The 27,708-nt window shown below is 35.7% G+C and overlaps 1 protein-coding gene across 14 annotated transcripts in view; it reads left to right on the top strand.

Moving 5' to 3' along the window:
- Positions 1–27,708, top strand: part of PLEKHA5 (pleckstrin homology domain containing A5) — a 214,046-nt gene that overhangs the window by 173,531 nt on the left and 12,807 nt on the right. For 4 of the 14 annotated variants that reach the window (XM_036297408.1, XM_036297406.1, XM_036297414.1 and 1 more), the window contains 10 exons: positions 3,482–3,562; positions 8,328–8,363; positions 8,873–8,935; positions 11,374–11,454; positions 11,590–11,739; positions 19,152–19,253; positions 21,385–21,496; positions 22,982–23,028; positions 23,789–23,974; positions 24,820–24,937. In XM_036297408.1, the coding sequence (XP_036153301.1) occupies positions 3,482–3,562; positions 8,328–8,363; positions 8,873–8,935; positions 11,374–11,454; positions 11,590–11,739; positions 19,152–19,253; positions 21,385–21,496; positions 22,982–23,028; positions 23,789–23,974; positions 24,820–24,937 (976 nt within the window). Of the gene's footprint in view, positions 1–3,432; positions 3,563–8,327; positions 8,364–8,872; positions 8,936–11,373; positions 11,455–11,589; positions 11,740–19,151; positions 19,254–21,384; positions 21,497–22,981; positions 23,029–23,788; positions 23,975–24,819; positions 24,938–27,708 lie in introns of those variants that run through there. The other 10 variants (XM_036297412.1, XM_036297409.1, XM_036297417.1 and 7 more) reach the window with 7 other exon arrangements.

The following is a 27,708-nucleotide window of genomic DNA, read 5'->3' as shown; positions in this document are numbered from 1 at the left end:
TCTACAGCAAAGATTCTCAAGATTTATGTTAGAATTATCTGGGAATCAGGACAGCTGTATTCTTTTTAAGGTCCTCAAGTGATCCTGGTGTAGGTTACAAACCACTGGTCTATATAAACTTGAACTTCAGTTTCTGAAGTAGCCAGTAATAACAAGAAAAGGTAGTATTATAAGATAGTCATATGTATTTGCAAATGCATTGGGAGCTTACTGATTAATTAGTTAACATTTCCTCCAATACATTTTGGATGTGGATGTAGATTCATAAGTTAAAATAAAGGCTGTGAGAACTGTTTTGTAGATCAGAGCCTCACTACACTGGAGGACTCCAGGATTGAACATGATATGAACACATTTCCTTACCTCTTTAGGTCACCAAGGGGTATTTGCTAGAGGATAATAATTTCATAGTGTATTTCGTGTTTATGTATTATTATTCTTGACTCTTCAGTACATTTTTAAATCATTATTGTTATTACTAGAAAAGCAGAATCTACTCAGAAGAGAAAATTTGGGAAATGTAGAGAACTATAGAAAAAAATAATAATCCACATTCCCACAGTTCAAAATAATTGTTGCAAACATTTTCAGCCCTTTGTTGTACTAAATTGTCAGCTTCCAGGAGAGGCCTTCTAATTCAAATATTCTGGGATTTGATGTATATGTTTGAAATTTTTCACAATTAAAAAGTCTATTCTAGAAGCAACTCTGAGACACTCTGCAGTTGGTATATTTTAAACATTATTTTTGCTTTTAGTTTTTCTGTTCCTAAGTCAGTTGCTTTTGCAGTGATTCCTTCTTAGTAACTTAATATTTAATTATCTTTGACATGTCAATTAAACAGGCATTTCCAAACCTCACACATGGCTTCCCTCTATATGCATGCATATTTACTCTTTCAAGTAAATATGCATGTGTATACCTAGCTGGTTTGGCTCAGTGGATAGAACATTGGCCCATGGCCTGAAGGGTCCCAGGTTCAATTCCAGTCATGGGCACGAATCTTAATTGCAAGCTTGATTCCAGCTCTGGTCGGGGCATGTGCAGGAGGCAACCAATCAATGTGTCTCTCACATCGATGTTTCTGTGTGTGTGTGTCTCTCCCCCTCCCTTCCACTCTCTACAAATCAATTGAGCCCTAGCCAGTTTGGCTCAGTTGGATAGAGCATCAGCCTGCAGACTGAAGAGTCCCAGGTTCGATTCTGGTAAAGGTCACATGCTCAGGTTGTGGGCTTGATCCCCGGTGGAGGGTGTGCAGGAGGCAGCCGATCAATGATTCTCTTTCATTGATGTTTCTATCTCTCCCTCTTCCTTCCTCTCTGAATTTAATAAAAATACATATTTTAAAAATATTTTTTTTAAAAAAAATCAATGGAAAAATATCCTCGAGTGAGGATTAAAACAAAAAAAGTTTTCCACTAAATAAATCAAGCCTCATTACCCATCTGCAGAAACCATATTGTCCCTTGTCCTTTTTAAATACATTTTTAAGTAAATTTCTCAGTCCTGGAGTATGAACACACTAGTCATTGACTGTGCCATATTGGAGCGCCACTTAAAGGAGCAAGCCCTGTGGACAGAACTGGCTATGGGACACAGTGGCCCATTTGTAGTACCAGATATCCAAGACTCAGTGAAAAATTTCAGTTTGACCTTGAGTATCCTTTACATTTGTATCTGATCTTCATTACTTCAACTTTCATACCCATAACCTTCACTCTCCCTTCGCGCCCCACCTCCACCCCCAGTAACCTGTGAGTCACGTACTCTTTTGTCTTATTTCCGTGGCATGCTGTTGAAAAATAACAAGTATAGATGAGGTTGCTTTGAAAATTCAAATTACATAATACCAAAAATGAATAGGGACTTAAGCTATTTGTACTATTTTATCTATAGTTTTCTATTTATAAGTTACTTTCCGACACTAAATATAACCTGTGCTGCATTGTTTCCTGTGTGCATGAGATGTCACCTACAAATGCCTTAGTCCCTGTTGGGTAATATTGGGGGAGGGAAAAAGAAGTTTGAGGTTAACTGATGTGTAGATCTGAGTTCCACCAATATATAGAAGCTCTAGTTGGACTAACATTTAAAAATAAATTATTTAGCTTGAATAAAACTTTTTAAAAAGTAGTTTAAACCAGTCACAGGAAGTTTCTAACTTGACAAACAAAACATTTTATTGACATGAAACTTTGGTAACTAGGCTGAAAATAAACTTGTCTTGATACACAGTTTTTAAGATTTATTTTTTTCTACTTCTTTTATGTGTTTGTTATTCTTAAGATTAGTAAACTTTTGTTGTAGATTTAGCTAAATCAGGAAAAATAGCATTGGTTAGCCATGATAGAAATGCTTATTTTCTATAATATGGAGGATTAAAATTATTGAAACTAAATGTCACAAATTGCAATTATAAACAGACCTGTCAGCTTACAAATGGTGTAAACTCTGTTGGCCTTTAACTCTATATACATTATGATGATTGTCTATTTTTTTAATATATTTTTATTGATTTCAGAGAGGAAGGAAGAGGGAGAGAGAGATAGAAACATCAACGATGAGAGAGAATCATTGATCGACTGCCTCCTGCACGCCCCCCACTGGGGATTGAGCCCGAAACTTGGGCATGTGCCCTTGGCTAGAATCAAACCCTGAACCCTTCAGTCCACAGGCCAACCCTCTATCCATGAGCTAAACCAGCTAGAGCATGATTGTCTCTTGAATGCTTTCACTCTTGAGTCCAGAGCCTGCTAAAACAAGTACTTTTCTAGAGGCAGTAATTAAGCACAACATCGCTGGAAATGTGAGACATGGGTTCAGCTTTTTCAGAGCTACGGGGATGCATTGAATCTTTGCTAAGTACATTTTAGTTTGCATATCCTTGAAATAATCCTACATATGGTTGCACTGTGAGAAAATTCAAAATAGAGTATATATAAATGTCTGCCAAGATTAACTCTAATAAAATGTGTGCTTATCTTAGTGACAGTATATCTTATGATATTAAAATTTTAATATTTGTAGAGAACTAAATTTTCTGATTAATCTTATAAAGAACTGAATATCATTTTAAGCTCTTTTACTGATTAATCAATCAAATGAGGCTGTGTTTCTCCTTTTAAGTTCATTGGTTGTCACCCTCTAGTTTATCCTTAGAATCATGATGCTTTATCATCTTTTCTATACGTAGGATTATTTATGAATTGACTATATTGATTATATTTATGATGAAGTAAAACCTAGGTGCAGCAGTATTGTCTTTAGTAAGCTTTTTTTTGTATGACCTTGAATGTATTTTATAGCATTTAATATTCAGAATGGTTTATATAAGCGAGATCTGTACAACTGTGGGGTAAAATGTAAACAACTGCACTATTAGGAAGATATTAAAGTAGAGGCTATATTTACAGTGTCGTCTTTCAAATCTAGCTATGCTGTAAACTGATGTTTGCTGTATGCTCCTCCTGATTTGAAATAGATGAAAGAAAATGAACCTATTATCACCATGGTTCACACAATGATTGAGAACTCGGCGCTAAGACCCCAACTGTACCAGCAAGTAAGGTCTTGGACAGTGAATGATACTGCTTTATCATCTGCAAAATCCCTCAGTGACAGTTTTGGTTTATCCTCAGAGTTACTCATAACATTAGTGTTTTTCTTATTCCATTTTTTGTTTCTGTCTACTTGGGAAAATGCAATTCATCCATGCTTTTCAAGATGCTGCAGTATTCTTAGCATGGCTTCGCTGAACATTTTGCTGTTGAATATTGAGTGTGCCATTTTCCTGAAGTTATTGTGCAGAGTATTTGATTGATATGTACTTGGAGGTCTGCAGTACATTTGCAAAACTTTTACTAATATTGCCATTAATACTGATTAACTGTAAAAACATTTTAACTGATTTTTAGGAAAAACTTTAAAAATTTTTTTTTCCTTATGTTATAAGCAGTTCCCCACCCCCACCCAATGTTTTAGGAATAGGTGATATTTGTATGGAAGTTCTTTACATGTAGCTTCTCTACTGTGGTCTGGTAAAACCAACAGTTGGCCATTTCTCAACATACTGGGAGTATCTTCTCCCTGTATTCTTATCATCCTTATGCAGTTATCAAGATAGTCTTATCTTTCCTCATTCTTTTTCCCTAACTCGGAATATATACCATGTAGTTGGCTGGCTTTCATTTAGGACCTTGGTAATCTGCAGATCTGCAAAAGAAGTCATTTTATACATTCTTATCCACTTTTTTATTTTTTTATTTCATGGTCTAAATGTTCTTAGCTGTGTGTTTTGCAACATCAGCTTCTTCCACCTCAACACTCTCAAATTACTGTGGCCTATGACCTGTTAGTTACTTAAATCGTAGAGAAGAAGAAAATTAACTAACATGAAAAATGAATATATGTTTTGACTAAAATATGTAAAACATCTGCTGTTGTTTTTTAAGTGCCTGGAGGTCACACTGGCTTTAAAGGCCTCTGGTTTGCTTTAGTCACCTTGGGGTCTCTGCATTGTGGCCTTGCAACTGTGAAATTGCAACAGTCGGGGGGAGGGTGACTCATTTCTGAGCAGTTTTCAAAACATTTAAAAGTATATTTCATGATTGAACATAGTTTTTCATTTGCAATAAAGAGATAAAGTATTTAATATTTAAAGTTGAACAGCTTTACTTTTCAAAAGAAAACGGAACCTTTCCATTCTGAAAGTCACCAGATTAAAGAACCTACAAAATATCACCCAAGAACCTCAGCACTTGTTCTGGAGTCGATACCTTTCTCGGTGTCACTGCTATTGGTTTATTGTTTTATATAACGCTACATTGATCTGAGGTCAAAGCCATTTGGTTTTATTAGGTTAATAAGAATGCTAGCCTGGATATTCCTGTTTGGTTTGGTTTGGTTTTTTTTTTCTTTTTTATATTGGCTGCTAATCAGCATTGATGATGCAGACATCATTGCTGATTGAAAGTCCTCAGTCACACTAAAACTTCTAATTGGAGGGTTTTTTTTAAATGTGGAGATATCTGAGATTGGTCTTATCACATCACTGACCTTGAATACTGAAAGAACAGTAGATTTATATAAATATATTTCCTCATATTAATAATGGAAAGAAAAAGAGAACTAAAATTGATCAGAACAGGAAGATCTGACTGTCTGATAGCAACAGCCATGACTGGGCATGCGAAGGGCAGCCAGTTGCTGCGCAGTCGCTGTTGACCCTCAGCACTGTCCAGGGAGCCCTGAGGTGATCGCTTTTTTTTAAATCTGCCACCGGGAAAGTACTTAATTTTTGAAGGCCATTGCTACGGGATGACAGTTATAGTCAGCCACATTTCTCAAGCTATGTGTTATAAATTTGCATAAATTAAAATTAGATATTTTTTTTTTCCTCCAGATTTCCTTTGTCATGTTATTATTCAGAGGAAACCTTTATCAGATTTTTCATTGAACACTGTTAGGCTTTTTTGACATTGCATTACAATACTGTATTAATGGCTCCTGAGTTTAGCTGAAAATATAGTGACAATATAATGTCTTATGACCTGTTACTCTAAATCACCCTGTTCAGAGTTTTCTTTCAGGAGGATCTTTATGTTGACATTTTCTTAGAAGAAGAAATTACCTAGATAGTAATTATCTTAAAATTAGTCAAGTAAGTAGGACCGAAAACTGAATCAAAACAAATGTTAAAGCCGAGACCGGTTTGGCTCAGTGGATAGAGCGTCGGCCTGCGGACTGAAAGGTCCCGGGTTCGATTCCGGTCGGGGGCATGTACCTGGGTTGCGGGCATATCCCCAGTGAGGAGTGTGCAGGAGGCAGCTGGTCGATGTTTCTCTCTCATCAATGTTTCTAACTCTCTATCTCTCTCCCTTCCTCTCTGTAAAAAATCAATAAAATATATTTTTTTAAAAAATTAAAAAAAATAAAAATTAAAAAAAAACAAATGTTAAAGAAATAAGCATCAAGTTTTTAAAATTCCTCTGTATTTATTCTACCATCTTTAATAATTACATTGTTGTATCAGGGTTTTTATAATATAACTAATCAGTGAAATTAATCACCTGATAAATAATTGTTTTAAAAGATATAGACCAATAGCAAATACTTACAGCCCTGTGAGCATTTTTGAGTCTGCGTAAGGTGTAATGTCTAATATTATTAAATATTTCCCCAAAAATCATTTTTGGGGTTTGTGTGTACATATATATATGTTACATACTTAACAAGGGATACTGTAGAAAGTTGAATTTTAATGGACAAAACTAATTTTGTTTTGCTTAATGCCAAGCCATTTTTTTTTTTAAGATGATTAGTTACCTTATGAAAAAGTTCTGGCTTTCTAAATAAAGTGCAGCACATATTCTACACAGTCGGTCAAGTTTGCATAACACAACTTCTCTAATTGAAGCTGGAGCAGTGCTCAAGCTCATCTAATTACTACATGGCCACTTTTATTTGCTTTTCTAATGTTGCTGAAGTACTGCAAACCCAGGACGTTTGGGGGACTTTTTCTTTTTTTTTCTAAAGATGACTTTGAAAAATGGTAAAAAGTATTGCCACGAAACATTATTTTACGCAGAATTTTATTTAATCTGAATATTAATGAAATTACTTTTTTTTTTTTTTTTAGTAGTAGGGTTTTCGTATTGAGGACTAAATAACAAACTTCTTCAATTCTAGTAAGGACAAATAGGTCATGCGTAAAAATTAATTATTTAAAGGATAATCTTGTTTTCTTATACTCTTCTTCTGACAGGTAAAAGCACTGGATAGTAGAAGGTTGATTATTTTAAGAGTTTTCTCAATAATGAATATCTAACAATGATATCTAATAATGAATATCTTTATTGAATAATTTCATAAAAGGTTTAAATAAATTTTTCTGTGATACTTTTTAGGTACAACAAAAATTTAATTTGTGTAAATAATATATTCAGATATCTATAAGGATATGTCATTCTAAAATTATAACTATGCAGTACATGTTTTTCTTTTTTATACTATGCCAACTGTTATGAAAATGAATTGACTAATATTCCGTAGATTAAAATGTTATACCAATATCAAAAATATTTATTACAGGTTACTAAGTTTTCATTTAAAATTACTAGTCTTTTTGCTGTTGACCCTGGGATGTAGAATACAGTTCATATTTCAATCTGGATGTGGCACTGTCCACGAGTTATGTTCAAATTACACATTCCATTGTTTAGTAAAGCTGTTCTGCATTTAACTTTAAATATTAAATAAGCAAAGTATATTTGAACATTTAGTATCTAGAGGCTTTATATCTTTTAATTCTTATAAATGAAAAAAATTTATTTTGTCATATTACTTACATTTTTTGTCATGGATCTAAGCATTTTAAAACTTATTTTTCATTGATAGGAGTATACATCCTTTTCTTGGATTTAGGTGCTTTAATTTAGAATGATAATTGACACTCCTCAGAACATATTCAGCAATCTTTATTTCAATATAGTACACAACTATTGACTTTGGTCATTAAATTCATTTTTCATGTGATGTTCATTTCTATGAAAGTTTTGTGGTTTACAATCACTGTGCATACTCTTAAATTGTCACGGGTTCATTTGCATGAGGTACGTGAAAGTCGTGTCTTGAAATGAAACATGAAATCCAGGATTATTATTATATGTTTGGAATGCTGACATTTACCCTGATTCCCACATTTCCAGATCCATTCAAAATTATCTGCTATTTAAATTATGCCTCCTTCTGAAGTTGTAACTGTTAAGCAGGTTTTTTAAAGAAAGGGCAGATATACTTATAATTTATACTTTCTTATACATTTGTGTGTGTATATATGAAATTTAATTTTCTAATCTAGAATGTAGTTGGGGATACATTACTCCCATCCCCACTTTGAGAAAAAGTGTACCATTTAGTAAACATGCAATGAGCCCCAATTAAATTTTTCCACTGTGTGTTTGTTACTGTCTGGCAGTCAATATAAACTCTTAAAACAAGAGAGATAGTGAAATATTGCCTGCAGAGGCTGTGATGTGATCTGTGTATAACCAATGGGGATGGCTATTGAAATCTTGGTAAGCACAACCAGAAATGAGCGTTTGTTTGACCACAAGATATTTGGAAGAAGCTGAAGAAACTATGTTTAAATACACTGAATAATTATTATTTACAATATAATAAAACAAATGTTGTCAGTGAACATATATAAGTTTTTTTATGAAATTTGGCTTTCATAGTTTATAATATAGGCTTTCAGTTTTATAAGGTTTTGAATGATTTTTTCCTCTTTTCAATTAAACCCATACTTTTCCTCCATTATCTTTTAGTTCTTAAGACAGAAGAACAAGATAAGTCTATATTGTGTATGTGTGTTTATATATTATGTATCTGTATGCAATATGTTATAAGCTTTGTTGGTAAAATTGTACTAAGATGTGTTGACATTTGAGTGTACACATACACAGTTGTGTGATTATGTGTATACTGTGAAGGACAGTTTTGACGTTGAAATATGCCTGATTCAAATTACTTGATTCAATATAGTTGCTACAATCGTATTTGTCAATTTTCATTAAAATGTGTGTCTTACAAATGGAAAATGTAAGGTACTGTATAATTTTGTGTGACCAGCTTATTATTTTGTTTGATAAGCTGAAGTTAACACCATTTTTATGTATCTTGCATATTGTATCACTGTGAAATATTTTCCTATTTTTGTAATGATCTCTGTTTGAATTAAACTTCTGAAAGTATAAGAATCATTAAAACCCCATTTTTATTGTTATATAAACCTAAAATATTAACTATAGACTAAATGAGTATGTTTTTAAATATTAGTGTTAAAGTTGCTATATGACATTTTTCCTTATAGCTGTCACAAGATGAATGCAGAGGCACCTTATACAAATACAGACCTGACGAAGTAGATATTGATGTAAGTATTACTTTGCTGTGTATTGTCAGTGCTGTCATATTCTCTGCCAAAACATTGTAAATAAAGCATGACAAAAAAAATCCCTCTTCCTTTTCTGCCCTGCAAAATGACATCAAATGGATTAGCATTTTCTTCTTTTGCACTTAAATTGAATCTCTTCTCCAGCAATCTTCACTCCCATAGTTAGCAGTCAAATATATTAATAATCACATAAGTGAAAGTAAAAGACTATTTCATTAAAAATTATGTAGGACTGAGGACAAAGTAAAATTGTCTAAATGTTTTGGAGAAAGTATCCACCTCTACAAATTCTATCACTCCTTCCTTTTTTATTATTTAAATTTCATATTTTTTTAATCATATTTCAGATCGATAGCTTGCCATGCAGTCTTACTTATTTATATCTCATTCTTCCCTCATTTCCCCTGGTTTTATTCATTGAGTTGTACCTCTTTCTCATTTCAGTTCACAGTAGTTCCCCCTTACCTGGTTTTGCTTTGTGCAGTTTCAGTGACCTGCAGTCAACCCAGGTCCAAAATATTAAATGAAATATTCCAGAAATAAGCAATTCATAAATTTTAAATTTCATCCCATTCTGAGTATCATGATGAAATCTCATGCCACCCCACCCATCTTGCCTATGAGGTGATTAATTCATCCCTTTGTCCATCATGTCCTCCCTGCTGCATACACTCCCCACCGACTCATTCATCACTTGGTACCCATCTCAGTTATCAGATCGAATGTCGAGGTATCTCAACGCTTGTGTTCAAGTAACCCTTATTTTATTGAATAACAGCCCCAAAGCTCAAGAGTAGTGATGCTGGCAATTCAGATATACCAAAGTGAAGCTATAAAAGTGAAAAAAGAGTATATGAACTGATGCCCTATGGATAAGGGGAAACCACTATATCCCATTCGGTATGACCTGAGTTTTGTCTAACAAAGAGAAGGTAGTTACTTTAATCAATAAATGGCAAAGAAAGTGCAATCTCACCTTTCTTGTTTGTCATTATGCAGCAAAGTTTGGGACAGATTTACAGTTTGGGTAAGGTTTTTATTTTCAGACCAGTGGAGAACCAGTTTATTGTGGTATTGAAGTTTTATTAGCATATACTTTGATATTTTCATAATTTAAAAAAAAGTGGGGTAGTACCAGGAATTTAAAGCATTAAAACTACTGAAAGTGCCCTATCCGGTTTGGCTCAGTTGGAGGAGCATCATCCCATCTTACCAAAAGGTGGTGGGATCTATTCCCGGTCAGGGCACATACCCAGGTTGCAGGTTCTGATCCCCAATCCACTGCTCAATGTTTCTCTGTCACATGGATGTTTTTCTCTCTCCCTCCCTCTCTTTAAAAAAACTACTGAAAGCGATTTTTCTCTACTAGCAATATTTTTATTTGCACGGTTACAATTAGAAGCAATATTTTGTTTATATTCTTTTCTAAGAACATAACAGCATAATCCTATATAATAAAAGGCTAATATGCAAATTATCTCCTCCACCTGGAATTTACAGGGGTGGGGTGGGGCCCAACCGCCCTCAGCCCCTCCCCCCAACCTGCTCCACCCCCTGTAGCCCTCCCCCCCACCCTGATGCGGGCAGTGCCAGCCCGCCAACCTTTCACGTTCCCTCCCCCTGGCAGGCCCTGCTCAATAGGGCCAGCCAGACCCCACTCATGCACAAATTCATGCACCAGCCCTCTAGTTTTAAAAATACAAAAATAGTATCGAGTTGGTATTTTAAAGTTTGTAGGGGGAAAAATCTTAACCATGTTGAAATGATTTGTTTAAAGAGACTGCTTGATTACTAAGAATATGTTGAATCATTTAGGTCAGCGGTCGCCAACGGTGGTCCATGAGGTCCGAAAGGTTGGCGACCGCTAATTTAGGTTACATAATATAATATATATGTAATACAATGCATTATATAATATGTTTTTTCACTTTATATGCATGTTTTTTAAGCACTCTATCTTTTATATGCAATATTTAAGTGTTTATTTTATTCATTGAAATAAAGATTGCGCCCAAGCTGGTTTGGCTCAGTGGATGGAGCGAGCTTCTACCCATAGACTGAAGGATCCCCAGTTAATTCTGGTCAAGGGCATGTACCTTGGTTGCAGGCTCGGTCTCCAGTCCTGGTCAGACCACATGCAGGTGGCAACCAATTGATGTGTCTCTCTCACGTTGATGTTTCTCTCTCTCTTTCTCCCTTTCCCTTCCACTCTCTCTAAAAATCAATGAAAAATATCCTTGGGTGAGGATTGACAAAAAAAAAAAAAAATTAAAGATTGACACAATTAGGTATTCCATAGCTGTTTTAAGTGTGTTTTCTTGTTAGAATCACCTCCAGTTACAGGAGTGATAACTAACCTACCTCCAGTTACAGGGAGGGGAAATTGCTAACAAAAGGTATCTTCTCTTACAACCTAGGCCAAGTTAAGCCGTCTCTGTGAACAAGATAAAGTGGTACATGCTCTGGAAGAGAAACTTCAGCAACTCCACAAGGAGAAAGTAGGACAATTATGTTTATTACCTACAAGTGATGTCACTTTATATGGTTATTATTGGGACACTGTAATAACTGAAGTAAAAAAGAATTAATTCCATGGTGCAGAACATTAAATGTAATTATTTTTATTACAATAGTACACGCTTGAGCAAGCTTTGCTCTCCGCCAGCCAAGAGATAGAAATGAATGCCGATAACCCAGCAGCCATCCAGACTGTGGTGTTGCAGAGGGATGATTTACAAAACGGGCTGCTTAGCACATGTCGAGAACTTTCTCGAGCCACTGCCGTAAGTAGCAGATTCCATTTTCCTATTAAATCTCCCTGAAATATTAGGCAGTTTTTTTCTTTACCTATTTCTGTTTGGTTGGACTATCTTTAGAATTTATTTATTATTACTAGAAATTAACTTGTTATTAATAATATAAGAAATGAAGGGTGGTCTTCATTTCTCTAATTAGTAGTAGGCATCTTGTTTATTGTGAAATAGTTTTCATAAGAGATGAATACTCCTGTTTATATATTATGCAAATGGAAAATTTTTAAATATGTTTAGATTTATTATAGTAAGAAAATAAATATTTTTTTAACTTTAACTTTAAGGAATAATTTTGAGAAGGTGGTAATTAGGTTCACTCAACCAACCATTTCAGTAAAAGGCACCTGTGAAATGCTTTTAAGAACCTGTCAACATTATACTTCATAGCTGCAGTGTAATCTAAGTTTAGATGATAGGTTTCAGTAAGAAATATAATTAGCCGAACCTTTTAACCCACAGTCTTGTCGCTTTATAAAGAGTCTCTTGGGATTACTAAATCTAAAAGTCTTACGTACAGTTTATAAATTAAGTGTTTTTAAAGGCTGCTTTAGATCCTATATGCATTCATCTCTAAACATAGTAAGAGCACCTGCCCAAGCAGCCCTTTGAAAGAGAAATCCTCGCAAAAGCCACCTGTTTCAGAAAGCTGCTACCACACCCTTGTCTGTAGTTTCAATGGACTCTTTAGGGAGCAGCTACCTTTTAAGAAGGTCCACAGCTTAACTAAGAAAGGTCTTTTCAAGCTGGCAGGATTCCAGAGTCTCAATGTGGCTTCAATTCTAAACACTAAAATAGTATCCCAAACATGAGCTATTTTTGCCCTAGCTGGTTTGGCTCAGTTGGCCCGCGATTGAAGGGTCCCAGGTTGGATTCTGGTCAAGGGCACGTACCTTGGTTGCAGGCTCATGTGGAAGGTAACCAATCAGTGAGTCTCTCTCACATCAATATTTCTCTCTGTCTCTCCTCCTCCCTTCCACTCTCTCTAAAAATCAATGGGAAAATATCCTCAGGTGAGGATTTAAAAGCAAACAAACAAAACCAAAAAAAAAGGCTATTTTTAAATGAATATAGCATGGTGTTAAATCAAAACTTAGATTTTTGTGATTCTTAAATACCTAATGTTTAATACTAGAGGCCCAGTGCACAAAATTTGTGCACTTGGGGGGAGGGGTCCCTCAGCCTGGCCTGTGCCCTCTCACAGTCCGGGAGCCCGCGGGGAGCAGGCCTAAGATGGCAGTCAGACATCCTTAGTGCTGCCTTGGAGGCAGGAGAGGCTCTTGTCGCCACCACTGCACTCACCAGCTGTGAGCCTGGCTTCTGGCTGAGCGGCACTTCCTCTGTGGGAGCGCACTGACCACCAGGGGGCAGCTCCTGCATTAAGCGTCTTCCCCCTGGTGGTCAGTGTACATTATAGCGACCAGTCGTTCTGCCATTCGGTCGATTTGCATATCAGCCTTTTATTATATAGGATACTTATCCCTGACTTTAAAGTTATTTAAATTATCTCATTTAATGTCTATTACTTACACAGTAATGTTATAGGTGTATTTTTTAAGAGTTTAATGTTCTTTCGTTTGTGATCTTGAAATCAGAACCATCTAGCTGTAGCATCCAGCACTCTAAGATGTGCATTGAAAATTGGATGAATTGATTGAACTGAATGATTTGCCCAACGTTACAAAACTAAGAAGTGCTGTGTCCTTAACACAAGTCGGACCTTTTAACCATAGACCTGAAGACTTAGATTACGTAGATTTTTATAATCCCATATAATAAAACCCTAATATGCAATTCAACCGAACGGTGGAACGACCAGTCGCTATGACATGCACTGACCACCAGGGAGCAGATGCCCAACGCAGGAGCTGCCCCCTGGTGGTCAGTGTGCTCCCACAGGAGGAGCACTGCTTGGCCAGAAGCCGGGCTCACGACTGACGAGCACAGCGGCGGTTGCGGGAGCCTCTCCCACCTCTGCTGCAGGCAGGCAGTAAGGAGCGAGGGGTCCCTGGACTGCAAGAGGGATGTCTGACTGCCAGCTTAGGCCCAATCCACAGGGGGATCCGAATTTTGTATACCGGGCCTCTAGTGTAGTCATAAAGAAAATGAGTACACCTGAAATGTCTACAAGATGGTAATCAATTAATTGTGGGTCGGATTTGGATAGGAAGAAAGGGGATATGAAAGGTGGTCCTTAAATCACAGCACAGAAATGAGAATGTGGGAGACATGTCTGGAGAAGCAAGAAGTGGAATTGACTGACTGGAATTCAGGGATCCGGAATATGAGATTAGAAAGGGAAAAGGGGCTGAGCTATCAGTGCCAAACTCATGAAAACTTCAGTATTTCTGTGATGACCTGAGTCAAATCAAAATTTAGTTGGAAGCTATTTCATGATTGATGTCTGCGATAGGGGATTCTGGGGATGTGCACTTTAATCTCATTAGGGGGCTTAGAATTGGCTCCATCCCAAGGTTAACTCCACCACTGATGGAGGTTTATTAAAAATGTTTTAATAGAAATTAATCATGTTTTAGTAGCCCACTTTCTGGTTTTATCCTATATAACCACTTTTCTGTTTTGTTTCTTTCCCCTTGCCTTCAGCATTATTCAGTGATCATTATAAACCCTCAGTATGTTCTTCTAAGACATGTCTTACTGCATAGAATACAAACTGTGTTCATTTGTGCCTTTATGTAAAGTTAATGCATATTAGCAGCTGAAGGCTACAAATGATGCATAGCGTCATACTGGGCATATGGTGGACACTCAGTGGATGTTGATTAGATTTAAATTTGATTTAACATTTATGCCAGCAGAATCTCAGAGGAGTCCTCTGATTCTCTCACAATTGATTCAGGGCATTGGTTCAAATCTAACTTCTGAGGTATAAAAAAATAGAACATCAGAGGCATAACATTAAGGCATCCAATGATCAAACCTGGGTTTCAGAGAACATCTCCTCACCTGGTTGGCTACTTAGGTAGATAAAACCAGGATTAGCACAAGGTAAACATGTAAAGCAACATTCCCTTTATGTTTTATTTAATTCTTGAAACTATACCTCCTCTCCATAAGCCCCGTCCAGCACACCCACATGCTTGTAAGCACATGGTGTTCTCTTCTCACCTCTACTTTTTTATCTAAACACGATTAGTGGGAAAGATCATTAAAGCAGTCTGTTATACCTTGGAATTTTTCAGTGTGTACCTGTCTTAGTTTGGATTCTCCTCTGAAAGCAGACCCTGAGATGAGGAACTGGGTTCAGAAAGTTTAGGAGGAGGTTCAGGAACGGAAGCACTGACTGAGTGTGGAGAGGGAGAGGGGAAAGCCAATGACGGTTTCACTGCTGAGTCTGTTACCGCTGTGAGCAACGGAATTTCGGTCCCACTGAGGACTCTGAGAAAATGCAGAGTGCTTCATGATTTCCCAGTGAGAGGCTTGCCACGGTGACAAAACTAATAAGGAACAGAGTCAGACCAGAGTCAGCATCTAAGTCAGACACTTGATTCTAGGGCTTCTGTACTTCCTGCTCTACCTCACGAGGCAGTCACATGTACTTTCTGGAACTTGAAGTCAAATTTATATTTTCTATAAAAAAAAAACTAAAATTGGTATTACAGGCATCAGAAACAAGTTATAAAGGCGCCCAATCATCCTGAATCATCCTACTAGAGGGCTTCTGTATTGATCCACTGTAAAACTGTCAGTATATGAAACCGTAGTAATAATCATGAATATTTCTCCAGCAGTTATTAAATGCCAGGTTCATTATGAGTGCTTTACATGCACTTAATCCGAATGATACCCCCTTGAGGTGGGTACTTTTTTTTTTTTAATATATTTTATTGATTTTTTACAGAGAGGAAGGGAAAGGGATAGATAGAAATATCGATCAGCTGCCTCCTGCACTCCTCCTACTGGGGATGTGCCTGCAACCAAGGTACATGCCCTTGACCAGAATCGAACCCGGGACCCCTCAGTCCGCAGGCTGATGCTCTATCCACTGAGCCAAACTGGTCAGGGCGAGGTGGGTACTTTTATTACTGTGTTAAAAGTGGAAAACTGAGACACAGAGATTACAATTAAGTAGCATGTCTAGACTTTCATTAAACTTAATTTGTGTTCTAAACTTGATTGGAGATAGGAGGGCCATGAGTAAGTGGAGAATTTAGACTCCAGTGGATAAACTAAGTTTAAGGTTGTAAACTTAAAGGGGCATGGAAGCAGTGAGAGACTTACACCAAGTGAAATGTCACAGATTGTGCTTTGAAGGATTTTAAGAGGTATGTTAAATACCCTGGTTACTTCGTGATTACGAAGCCACATCCCCGATAAAGGGACAGCCAGATGTGACAGGCCCCCTGGTGTGCTGCAATAGAAAGTCGCCAGCAACACTTAAAAGGTATTTTTACCAAAAAATCAAATCTGAATCTCAACAGTCTCCATATCTAACTACGAATTTATAGGAAATACAGGAAACAGAAAAGCACACTAAGCAATATCACAGGAATTCAATTAGCAAAATCTAAAGTAGGAGAACCTCTACCGAAAAAGGAGCCCATTTTCTTCAACAAATACGTAACAAGGGAGAGGGGGGAAGAGGTTGTTATAATTTTTTAAGTGTGTTTTTTTAATATATTTTTATTGATTTCAGAGAGGAGGAGAGAGAGAATCATTAATCGGCTGCCTCCCCTATTGGGGATCGAGCCCAAAATCAGGTTCAATTCCTGGTCAAGGGCATTTGCCTAGGTTGTAGGCCCGATCCCAGTCCAGGTTGTGTGTCTCTCACATCAGTTTCTCTCTCTCCCTCCATCCCTTCCACTCTCTAAAAAATCAATGGAAAAATTATCCTCAGGTGAGGATTAACCAAAAACATTTACTTGTTGGCTAAGTTGGGCTTTTTTATCCCTTTGCCATTCCTAAAACAATCCCACACATGTACACATATTTTTTTAAACTGTTATATTCTCCAAAAAGTACACTGGTAAATGCACAGATATGCCTGCTATCCATATCAAGGCATTGAATTTTATTGCCTCCTCCCAAAAACACCATCACTTCACTGTTAAACTATATATTAGCTTTGCCTGTTTTTGTATCTTAATAAAATATGATTATATAATATACCAGTATACTCTTTCAGCTTTGTGTCGTTCATCCATGTAGTTGTAGATTGCAAGAGTTCATTCATTCTCTTCTGTATGACCTGAAACTTTACACATTTTTATTTCAAGCACTGTTGTCTATGGTTTTAAGATAATTGCCTATTTGAAAATCATTAAAATCCTTTTAATTGCCTTGATGCACTTAAATATTATCTTCTTGAGAAAAAAAATAGTAAGGTCATATTTAAAGATTTTAACATTGTACTGGTATAATCCATTAAATTCTTTAATGACATACTCAGCCAGGTGTTAGAAGGAAACTGATGTCATGCCAGTGCCACCCCTTTTCTTGGGATCACCTATTGACTGTGTTCTGCCCACCTGTAATTATGTTTGAGGAGCCGAGAGATAATGGCAGAAATGGGAGGCCCAACAGGATTATAGGACTCGGGCCAAATGATACAGTGCAATGCGGGACTTTCCAGGTTATGGAAACAAAGTATATTGTTTCCTCACTCCTAAAATATTGGAAAAGTAATCTCTAGCTCTCAATCTCTCTTTCTCATGTTTCTGTAAGAAAAATGAGATTCCCACCATCCTAAAATGTTCTTATATTTAGATGCCTCTACAGCGCCTTTGGGCCTCCCACTGTCACCCCCTGAACTATGGCTTTTCTATGAGATTTTAGGTGTTAGTTTGGCAATACCATCCTCCTTAATCACTGGGCTGCCATTGGATCCATTATTCTCATTTTACACTCCCTGAAGCCTTCAAAAGCCCACTATTTAAATTTATATATAAATACACACATACACACACACACACACACACACACACACACACACACACACACACACACATTAGAAGATGGCTAGAAGCTATTTTTATTAAAGGAGATAATATCCTTGTTTATTCCAGTAAAAAGAGTTTTGCTGAAGCCAAGTAAGAAGGCTAGTATTTATACCATAAAAATCAGATAAAAATCTTTAGTCCTTTATCACTTTGCTTTTTTAAAATTTAATTCTTTATGAAATCTGCTTAATAGGCTCCTTAGGCTACCTATTTAAAACCTGTTAAGGAGTCAGACCAGCATGGCTCAGTGGTTGAGCGTTGACCTATGAACCAGGAGGTCTCAGTTCAGTTCCTGGTCAGGGCACGTGCCCAGGTTTCAGGCTCAGTTCCAGTAGTGAGCATGCAGGTCTTTTAAGGCTTAATTTTTTTAAAGTATGCACCTTTAGGAGAGATCCTCTAGGAACCTGAGGTATTGCTGTTTGTTTGTTTGACTAAGATTATTTTAAGCAGCCTTTCTTCCACACTCAGTACCCTCTTTCCTGTCCCCAGACTGTTGCTGTTGTTAAACTGGCATTCCCCAGGGGAGCTTCATTCAGAGCAGTTCAAGGCAAGAGATTCCTGGTCATGGGAGGTTCTTAGACAAGAGTCATCAACTCATTTTACAACAGCATTCAGTAAACATTTGTTGATTATGTTACATGTGCCAGCACCATGTAGATAACTGGTGATGAAATAGTAATCAAATACTGTCCCTGCACCCTACCAGTGTGGATCAGTTGGTTGAGTGTCATTCCATGAATCCAGGAGGTCACCGTTCAATTCCCAGTAGGGGACATGCAGGAGGCAGCCCATCCATGTTTCTCATTGATATTTCTATTGCTCTCCCCCCTCCTTTCCTCTCTCTGAAGTTAATAAAATATAGTCTCTGCCCTATTTTAGTTTATCAAGTTGTTGACCTCATACCACCACTCTCTGACGTGTCGGAAGGGTCACTGCAACCCATAGAAGCAGCATTCCTGGAACAGAATGAAATCATGTAATTTGAGCGCTTGTAGGATCATTCTATATTCAATAGATATAGACCAAGTATGAAAATCTTCTCTATGATTTTAGAGTTTGGGGGTGATGGTTTTTCCAAAGGAGAAAAGTGTAGGTGAGTAGTGTCTATATTGAGTCAGTGGATTCACTGGCTTGTGTAGTTAGCCGAATTAGGTTCATACGTTACTGTAAATTTACTCTTAAGTAATTAAATTCATGTCAGGCTTCTGTGTTGTTGAAAACCTAACATGGTAAAATACAGCATATTTAGTATTTTTATTCATGGAAAAATTTTAATCAAGGCATGTAAGGAACTTTTTAATAAAGGAAAATGTGTTGCAAAGGTGTTTTATATTTTGCCCAATATAAATTACATGATAATTGCAGTGATAACAACATAAAAGCAGAATTTCTCCATTAGAATAACGAAAGCTCTTTTGCTTTTAGGAACTGGAACGAGCATGGAGAGAATATGATAAGTTAGAATACGATGTAACTATTACCAGGAACCAGATGCAAGAGCATCTAGATCGCCTTGGTGAAGTTCAGGTATAAAAGTGTTGTGTTTTTTACGTTGTTTTACTTGTTAGATTCATGTACGCCCATAACAGTTTTTACAATATTGGCTACCTACAATCTGGGTTTGAATATTTTCAATGATGGGAATCTTACTATCACACAAGATTTCCCTTCTCTCACTGTTTAAGGTTCTTTATTCTATCAGGTGCATGGTGTAGTGTTCTGTGCTCCTAGCTGACTTTATGTCACTTGGCACTGAGGCGTTAAATTATATGAATTTATCAAATAATGGATATTTTACCTTTTTTAAAATAAAGTTTATTCTGACTTATTCTAATTCATTCTATATTAAATGCCTTTTTGTTAACAAACTATATTTAGCCTATTATCTTGACCGATACATTATTAGAATAGGGGAAGATATAGCACCATTTGGAATAAAGAATTCAGTTTTGTAAACAGGCCACAAGTAGTTAAGATATTTAAAAAAAGAAAGAAAGAAAAACTAGAAGACATACTCTATGATAAGTAGCATGGCACATGTGACCTTAGACCAGTTACATTACAACTCTGCACCTCGGTTTCCACACCTTTAAAATGAAAATAATAATAGTACCTACTTCTATTGGCTTTTTATAATGATTAAATGTATTGATGTTTTTGAAGTACTTAGAATACCATCAGACACATAAATCATATTGTATAAGTGTTTATTAAATAACTAGACAATGACGGCAACATTGACAAACTTAAAAGGTGACATACTGGGAAGAACTACCTTGACGCCTAGACTTCAATAAGAGTTACTGTTTAGATTTGCAAAGATTTTTTATTTTTTTGAGAAAGAGTACATTAGCAAAATGAACAAAGAACATGAGTAGTTTTAATTCATAAAAAGTAAAATTCATTTGCTAACAAGTGTGTATTTATTATTCAAAGTCACTGGCAACCAGAAAATGCAAAATAAATTTAAAAATGAGATTTTCACTGTGTACCTTTCAGGTAGGCAAAAAATACATATATATAATTTTTAATTGTTGCATAAGTAATACATATTCTATATAGAACATGTATAGTATCAAATATTTGTAGTTGCTGTTCCCTCCCTGTGTCCCATAGCAGTATTCGCATCTCTGGACTGCCGTCATCCTGGGTCCAGTGTCAGTCCTTCCTTCCTCTGCTTTGGTGCTTTCAGCCTGTGGCTTGGAAAGCTGGATCTCTAAGGCTCTGCAGTACATTTGGAAGCAGTATTAGCGCATAGTCCTTATGTTTCTAGACTTGGAACACTTTTTCTACCCCTCAGAGGACTTGTTAGCTTACTAATGAAATATTGAGTATATCCTCTTATCTACAGTTGTCAAAAACTGACCTCCCCCCCCCCAAAAAAAAAGAAGAAAGAAAAACTTAAAAAAAAAAAAAAAAACACTGAATATGCAATGAAAAAAATTTTTTTTCTAGGTAATATGATGGTTTTATATTTCATTGCCTATTTTTTTAAGTAAAGTTCCATTCCTAATGATATTTATTGTTATCTTAAGTATCTACCAATAAGAATCATAGAGTTCTGTTACAGTCTTACTGAAAACCAGTATGATCTTATTTTAGTTTCAGTTACTGTACTTAGCCTGAGGACATGAAATGGGGTATTAGAAGTAAGACAGTGGATGTAACTTAGAATGAAAATGGCAATGATAACTTTAGATTCCAAAACTGAGAGTTAGTTCTTCAAACACGTTTCACTCCATGAGTCAAAAACTCATTTGTTTTATTTGTTTGTTTGTTTGTTTGTTTGTTTGGCATGTTTCTATGTTTCAGAACTTCAGAAATTAATATACTTTCCATTTCTTCCCCCTGCCCCAAAAGTTTCTTTTTTTTTTTTTTTTAATTTGCGTTTTGGGGGTTTCTATTTTGTTCAGTTTTTCTTTTGTTTTTCTGTTTTCCATTTTTAGTCCCCTCTGATCAGTATTCCATCCTGGAGTTATAACACAAGACAAAGTTCATTGAGGAGATGTGAATAATAAACTTACAGCTGAAAAATGATATTCTTTCTCTGCTTTATCTTTTATCAGTGCCACTAAAATTCTCCTTTTAAAACATATAAATAGCAGAATATACAACTTTAATGATTTCTTTTCTGTATGTGGCCTATTTTTACTGATAGACCGAATCAGCAGGAATTCAGCGTGCACAGATTCAGAAAGAACTTTGGAGAATTCAGGATGTCATGGAAGGCCTGAGTAAGCACAAACAGCAAAGAGGCTCTACAGAAACAGGTAAGTTTGCTTTTTGTATTGTGTTCTGCAGTAATTGACCATAGTATTATATCTAAATGGGATGACACAGAAAATTGGGTTACTTTTGTTATTTTAATAGGTTTTTCAACACTCTTCTTGGTAACATTGAGTCAGTGCACAAGTTTATAAAGTGAAAAAGCAAAAGTTCTGCCCACCTCACCCACTCAAAAATAAATCATGGTTATATGTGCACTGTAATTACAAACACGCAAGCAGTGTTTTGGTTGTGCGAGGTTTTTTCCCCACAACAAAAGATGGAATCATACTGTACTGATTTTCAGCCATTTGCTTTTTTGTTCTTAACTGCAATATAATAATTGCTCTGTACAAATTCATTGTGTAGCCCTGGCTGGTGTGGCTCAGTTGATTGAGCATAGTCCCATGCACCAAAAGATTGCTTGTTCAGTTCCTGGTCAGGGCACATGCCTGGGTTGCAGGCTCTATCCCCAGCAAGGGTCATGTAGGAGGCAGCCAATCGATATTTCTTTCTCTTTCCCTTCCTCTCTCTCTAAAAAAAATAAACATACTTTAAAGAAAAAAGCACCCTGGCCGGGGCCAGTGTACCTCAGTGGTTGGAGCGTCAGCCAGCACATCAAAGGGTTGCGGGTTCAATTTCCAGTCAAGAGTATGGCATGTTCACTCCCCACCCCTATCTCACATCGATGTCTCTTCCCCCCCTCCCACCCCCTTCCTCTCTCCCTCTCCCGCTTTTACTCTCCCTCTTCCCTCCTCCTAACCCCCTCCCTCCCGCTCTTTCTGAAAAAGCAATGGGGGGACAATTAACCTCGGGTGAGGATCAACAACAAAAAAATTTCAGACTATATTCATTTCTGTGTTGATGAACATTTTTTTAGGTTTTAGAGTTTGTTGTTGTTTTCCTTAGTCATAAGCCATGCTATCATGAACACTATTGTGTATATATAACTAAACTTTGATTTTTTTTTTTTTTTTTTTTTATAGAGAAGAAGGGAGAGGGATAGAGACATAGAAACAGCGATGAGATGAGAGAGACCGATCAGCTGCCTCCTGCACGTGCCCACAACCAGGGTACATGCCCTTGACCGGAATCGAACCCGGGACCCTTGAGTCCGCAGGCCAACGCTCTATCCACTGAGCCAAAACGGTTCGGCATATAACTAAACTTTTATGCTAGTCCTTTTGGATTTCAAGGAGTGGGAAATGATACATTTTCTATTTTGATAGGCACGGCCAAATTGCCCTCCTAAAAGATTATATCAAAATGTACTTACACGGGTAAATGTTGGAGAAAACTCATTTCCCTATATAAGTTGTTTTAATTTATATTTTTTAATGTAGTTGGTTTCAAATTCTGAAAACATTAAAAAAATGAGGGATTAGAAACTGAACGTTTAATTTAAAATAAATGAAATGAAATCATTTCCTTTTTCTGTAGATTTTAAAAGATATGTTTAGTATAAGTTATGTTTTATGCTTTTTTAATAGGTATGGCAGTATCAAAGCCTTTCACAACAGTTAAGTACAAAAATGAGGTAAGTTCGAATTGTTTGTCTAACTATAAGTTATTTTAAATGTTTAAAACATGAACTAGAATTGTCTACTCTTAAACTCATAACAAGTATTTTTTAAATATATTCTAGTTATTGTTTTAATCTTGAAATTCCACTGGTTCAGTGATTTGGTACTTCTAACAAATGTGATTTTTCTTCCCTTAATGCAAAAAATTTAATCACTATTTTTCATCTCTATGTTAGAACTTTAACATTGTTATACTTTTTATAATAAAAGTAATTTGAATTTTTATCATTATTATACTTGATAACATTTGTAGGATGATTGATAGATAAGTTGGCTGTGTATTATGCATACTATAAAGAAATTGCAACTACAAAGAGATACTGTCAACCGAATTGAAAGCATCTATGGTCTTAAATTATCTATTAAAGCCAATCAAAAAGAAATGTTTGGGGGTTTTTTTCCCTTGAAAATGACCCAAAACATAGGCAACAAGATTTTCAAATTAATTTTTTCTCTTCTGTTTTTAAAATGAAATGCAATCATTTCATGTGTCTGTTTAGATGGTGCGTTACCAAAAAAGATACAACCATATTTAAAACTATATTGACTATCATAAGTATTTTGGGTTTAACTTTTCAATTTGAGACTCTTGGCTTGGCAGTGTCCCTTTAATTATCTTAAAGCTAATTTAAGTTAACTTACCATTGCAAAGAATTTAGATACACTTAACTCAGTATGCTTATCTAAATAAGGTGACTGTTCTACAATCTTTAGGAAGAGGAAGTAGTCCCACCTCGTCCTCCACTTCCTCGGTCCTATGACTTTACAGAGCAGCCTCCCATAATCCCCCCTCTGCCCAGTGATAGCAGCTCCTTGCTCTGTTATAGCAGGGGCCCAGTCCATCTGCCTGAAGACAAGAAGATTCAAGGTCAAGGATATACAAGAAATGGATCTCACTGTGTAAGTGGCTGCAGTAGCCACAGAATAGTCAATGTTACGCACCCTCTCATTTTTTGAAAGTGAATTTATTTTACATTCAGACTTCTTTTATTATAACACCACTTTTAGCCAGTGCTCTTTTTGTTTATAATGTTATCCTTTTGGTTTTTTTTTTTTTTCTGTTTTGGTTATATCATTCTCACTTTTTAATATTTCCACAACTTTAATCATCTTTCATAATTTCATATTTTTCATAAATATTTTTCTAAAATGGTTACTTTGCATTTGTCAAATGAGTCATATTTTAAACATATCATGTCGGGATATCAGAGACCAATGGAATCTTTAGGTCAGAAAGAAGCAAGAAAGAAAAGGATTACTAGGAATGATAAAAGGGTTGGGACGCGGGCAGTTCAGTCTAGAAAAACTGTTAAGGATGTGGACATTGCCAAGCAGAGACATCACCCATGGAAACTGGAAACGGAGATTTGGGTTTAAACAAATAAATGTAAAATGCAACAAATAAGGAGAAGTGAATAAGGAAAAAAGCAATAGAACTAAATTGAGCTAATATGATATAATTATTTTCAGGCCTCAGTTATATTATGATAAGAATGTTCTAAAAATGACTTTATTCCCAAGAGAAATATTCTTAATTTTTATAAAACCAAAACATTTACTTGTTAAAAATACTTCAAATTCTTTTTCTTCTACCTTAGTTGTAGCGTATATTAATTAATTGTGTTATACCCAGTATAGGTAACTGAGGCTTTTAATTTTTAGAGTTTGATTTGAGCCTTTATTGGTAAACATTTTACAAGAAACTTTCACCAATTTTTTGTTTAATTGCATATCTTCCTTTCAAGGGTCCAGATTATAGACTCTACAAGAGTGAACCAGAGTTAACAACAGTGGCAGAAGTTGATGAATCTAATGGAGAAGAAAAATCAGAACCTGTTTCAGAAATGGAAGCTTCAGTTAAAGGTCAGCACTTGGGAATATGTTTTATCTCCTGTATTTTCAGACATTTTAGCAATAAATTCCATTTTCATGTTGACCTAGTACATAAACAAGTCCACAATCCCTTATCTGAAAACTTTGGAATCTGACAAGTTTTTGAATTCAGAAGTTTCATATATTAAAAAGATGACATGACCCATAAACCATATATGATGTCACCTCAGCTAGAAATATCAATGGCATGAGGCAGCACCCCCTTTTAAACACATTGATATTTCTGGAATATTCATTCTAAGTAGGATAAATCAGTTCAGGTTAGGTTTACTGAGAAATAAGTTTATGGCACACTTTTAAAAGGCTTTTCTTTTCCTGTTATTTTTTATTTTTGGTTTTCTATTTAAAAATTATACATAAAAGGATTAAGGGCTGAAACAAATTTTCATAAAATTTCTATAAAATGAATAAATTTCATAAAATAATATCATTATTTTTTTAATGCTGGTCATTCTTCAATGTTGTAAAGAAAAAGGGTAACGGGAGGAGTCTAGTCAGGATTAACAATGTTGAAAATGCCGGATATAATGCAATGTTTGAACCTTGATTGGGTTATGGTTTGAAGGAAAAGTCTCTAAAGATATTCTTGGGACAATTGTGGAAATTTAAATATGGTCTAGATATTACCTAATAGTAAGTAATACTATGACATTGTGGTTATGTAGGAGAATGTGTTATGTGAATTCTGAATCACTTAGAAGAATATTTGTAACTTATTCTCATTTAAAACTGGTTATTTTTCATCAAAATTAAAAACTTCTGCCCATCAGAATGGGAGAAAATATTAGCAGTACATATACCTGACAAAGGCCTTGTATTCAGAATATTTTTTTTTAACTCTTGTGAATCAGTAATAAACACAGACAACCCAATAAAAAGTAGGCAAAAGACTTGGACACTTAACAGATAAGGTATACAAAATGGCCCTTAAGCATATAAAAAAGTTTAGAACTAATTAACCATAAAAGAAATTTTGTTTTATTGCAAACTGAAATTACAATTTACACCTTCTAGAATGGCTAAACTTAAAAAAATTACCAAGTGTTGGTTAGGAAGTGGAATAATTGGGACTCATGCGTTCCTGATGGTGGTATAGGGTAGAACAGCAATTTGGCAGTTCTTACAAAGGTAAACATTCAGTTAGCTTAGCGAGTAATTCAACTCCTATATCTTTACCTAAGAAAAATGACAACATAATTTCTCAAAAAGACTTACAAGGATTTTTATAGCAGCTTTAATTGATAATAGGAAAAAAAAAACTGGAAGCAACCCATATGTCAGTAAACAAGAGTGCATACAATGGAATACTCCTCAACAGTTTAACCCATTGGATGCCATAAGCGTCTGTAGACGCAAGCGACGGATCTTTCCCACAAGCCTCTTAAAAAAAAAAAAAAAAGTTTTCCCTAAGTGGCAGCCCTGACCAACTTTAAAATCATTTTTCATGAGAATTTTTAGCTGAAAATATTCAAGAACACCCTAATTGTGAGTAACATATTTACTTTTATAATATTCATTACAAATTGATTTTTTTAATTAAATTCAAAATATCGTGGCATGTGGGGATGGTTTCCGTTTTGGGCGTGTGGTAGTTAACTGGTTTAAAAAAATGAATAGATGTACATGTCTGAATGTCAACAACATGTATAAACATGGGAAAAATTATGTTGAATGAAAAGCCCAACTCAAAGGAGACATGGTATATGATTGCCTTTATATTACCTTTAAGACCAGGTAAAACCAATCCATTGGTGATAGCAGAAAAGTAGTTGCCTTTGGCAGAAGGGTGGGGTTGACTAGAAGGAAACTTTGTGGGGCGGTAGGGATGGTCTTTATCTTAATTGAGATGATCGCAAAGGCATACATTGGTCAAACCTCATCCATTGTACACTTAAGATCCATGCACTTCCATATACATTTCACCTCAATGGAACTTAAAAGGGTTGTAAAAACAAACCTGGGAGAGTTTACCACATACTGGCCCTCAGTTACAGGAGTCCTATAATACTTCAGGTAGAAGGAAAGTAGTCAGATATGGGAGATCTAAGAAGCATAGAACTAAAATATTTGACGACAGTTGCACATAAACAAGAGAGGAGGCTCACTGGTATTAACATGTTCTAAGGTCCTAGTTTTGCAGAGCATAGTAATGATTCTGGCTACCTTAGACTTGAACAAGCTAAATATGCATGCTAGGGAATAATATAAAGAAAAGAAATGGAGTGCATATCTCCCAAACTAGTAGGGAGGCAAACGGAACACTAATCCGGAAGAAGAAAGAGTGGAAAGGAAATAGAGAAATATTGGGAAAATGCAAAGCAAAATGTAAGTTGTTAGAAATAAATCTTAATATATCAGTAACTGCAACAAATCAAGTTAAAAGTATATAAAACTAAAATAGTATATTTTTAGGAATTCAGGTATTACAGAACTATAAGGAAAAGCAGGGGGAAGATACACACGTATCAACAGTTACTATCCCTGACAAGGACTTTTAAGGAAGGTTGAGAAAAGGCTACTAAAGGTAATGATGCTATTTCTCAAACTGGGTGATGACTATAAGTAAAGAAGTAGATGATCATTCATTCCACCAGTGTGTGCATTTACCCATTAAAAATATAAAATATAATGTCTGAAATATGTTCTCAAATATGGTTTAAATTCTTCCTCAACGTTCTGCCTCTTTTAAAATTTTGGGTGTTTAACCTAAAATCATAAGTTCTCATCAAAATAAAGTGTCC

This window comes from Myotis myotis, unplaced genomic scaffold, assembly GCF_014108235.1.
Source record: "Myotis myotis isolate mMyoMyo1 unplaced genomic scaffold, mMyoMyo1.p scaffold_m19_p_3, whole genome shotgun sequence".
In the NCBI taxonomy this organism is placed as follows: domain Eukaryota; kingdom Metazoa; phylum Chordata; class Mammalia; order Chiroptera; family Vespertilionidae; genus Myotis; species Myotis myotis.
The sequence above is the reverse complement of the archived record's forward strand: the minus strand, read 5'-3'. Positions and strand labels throughout refer to the sequence as shown.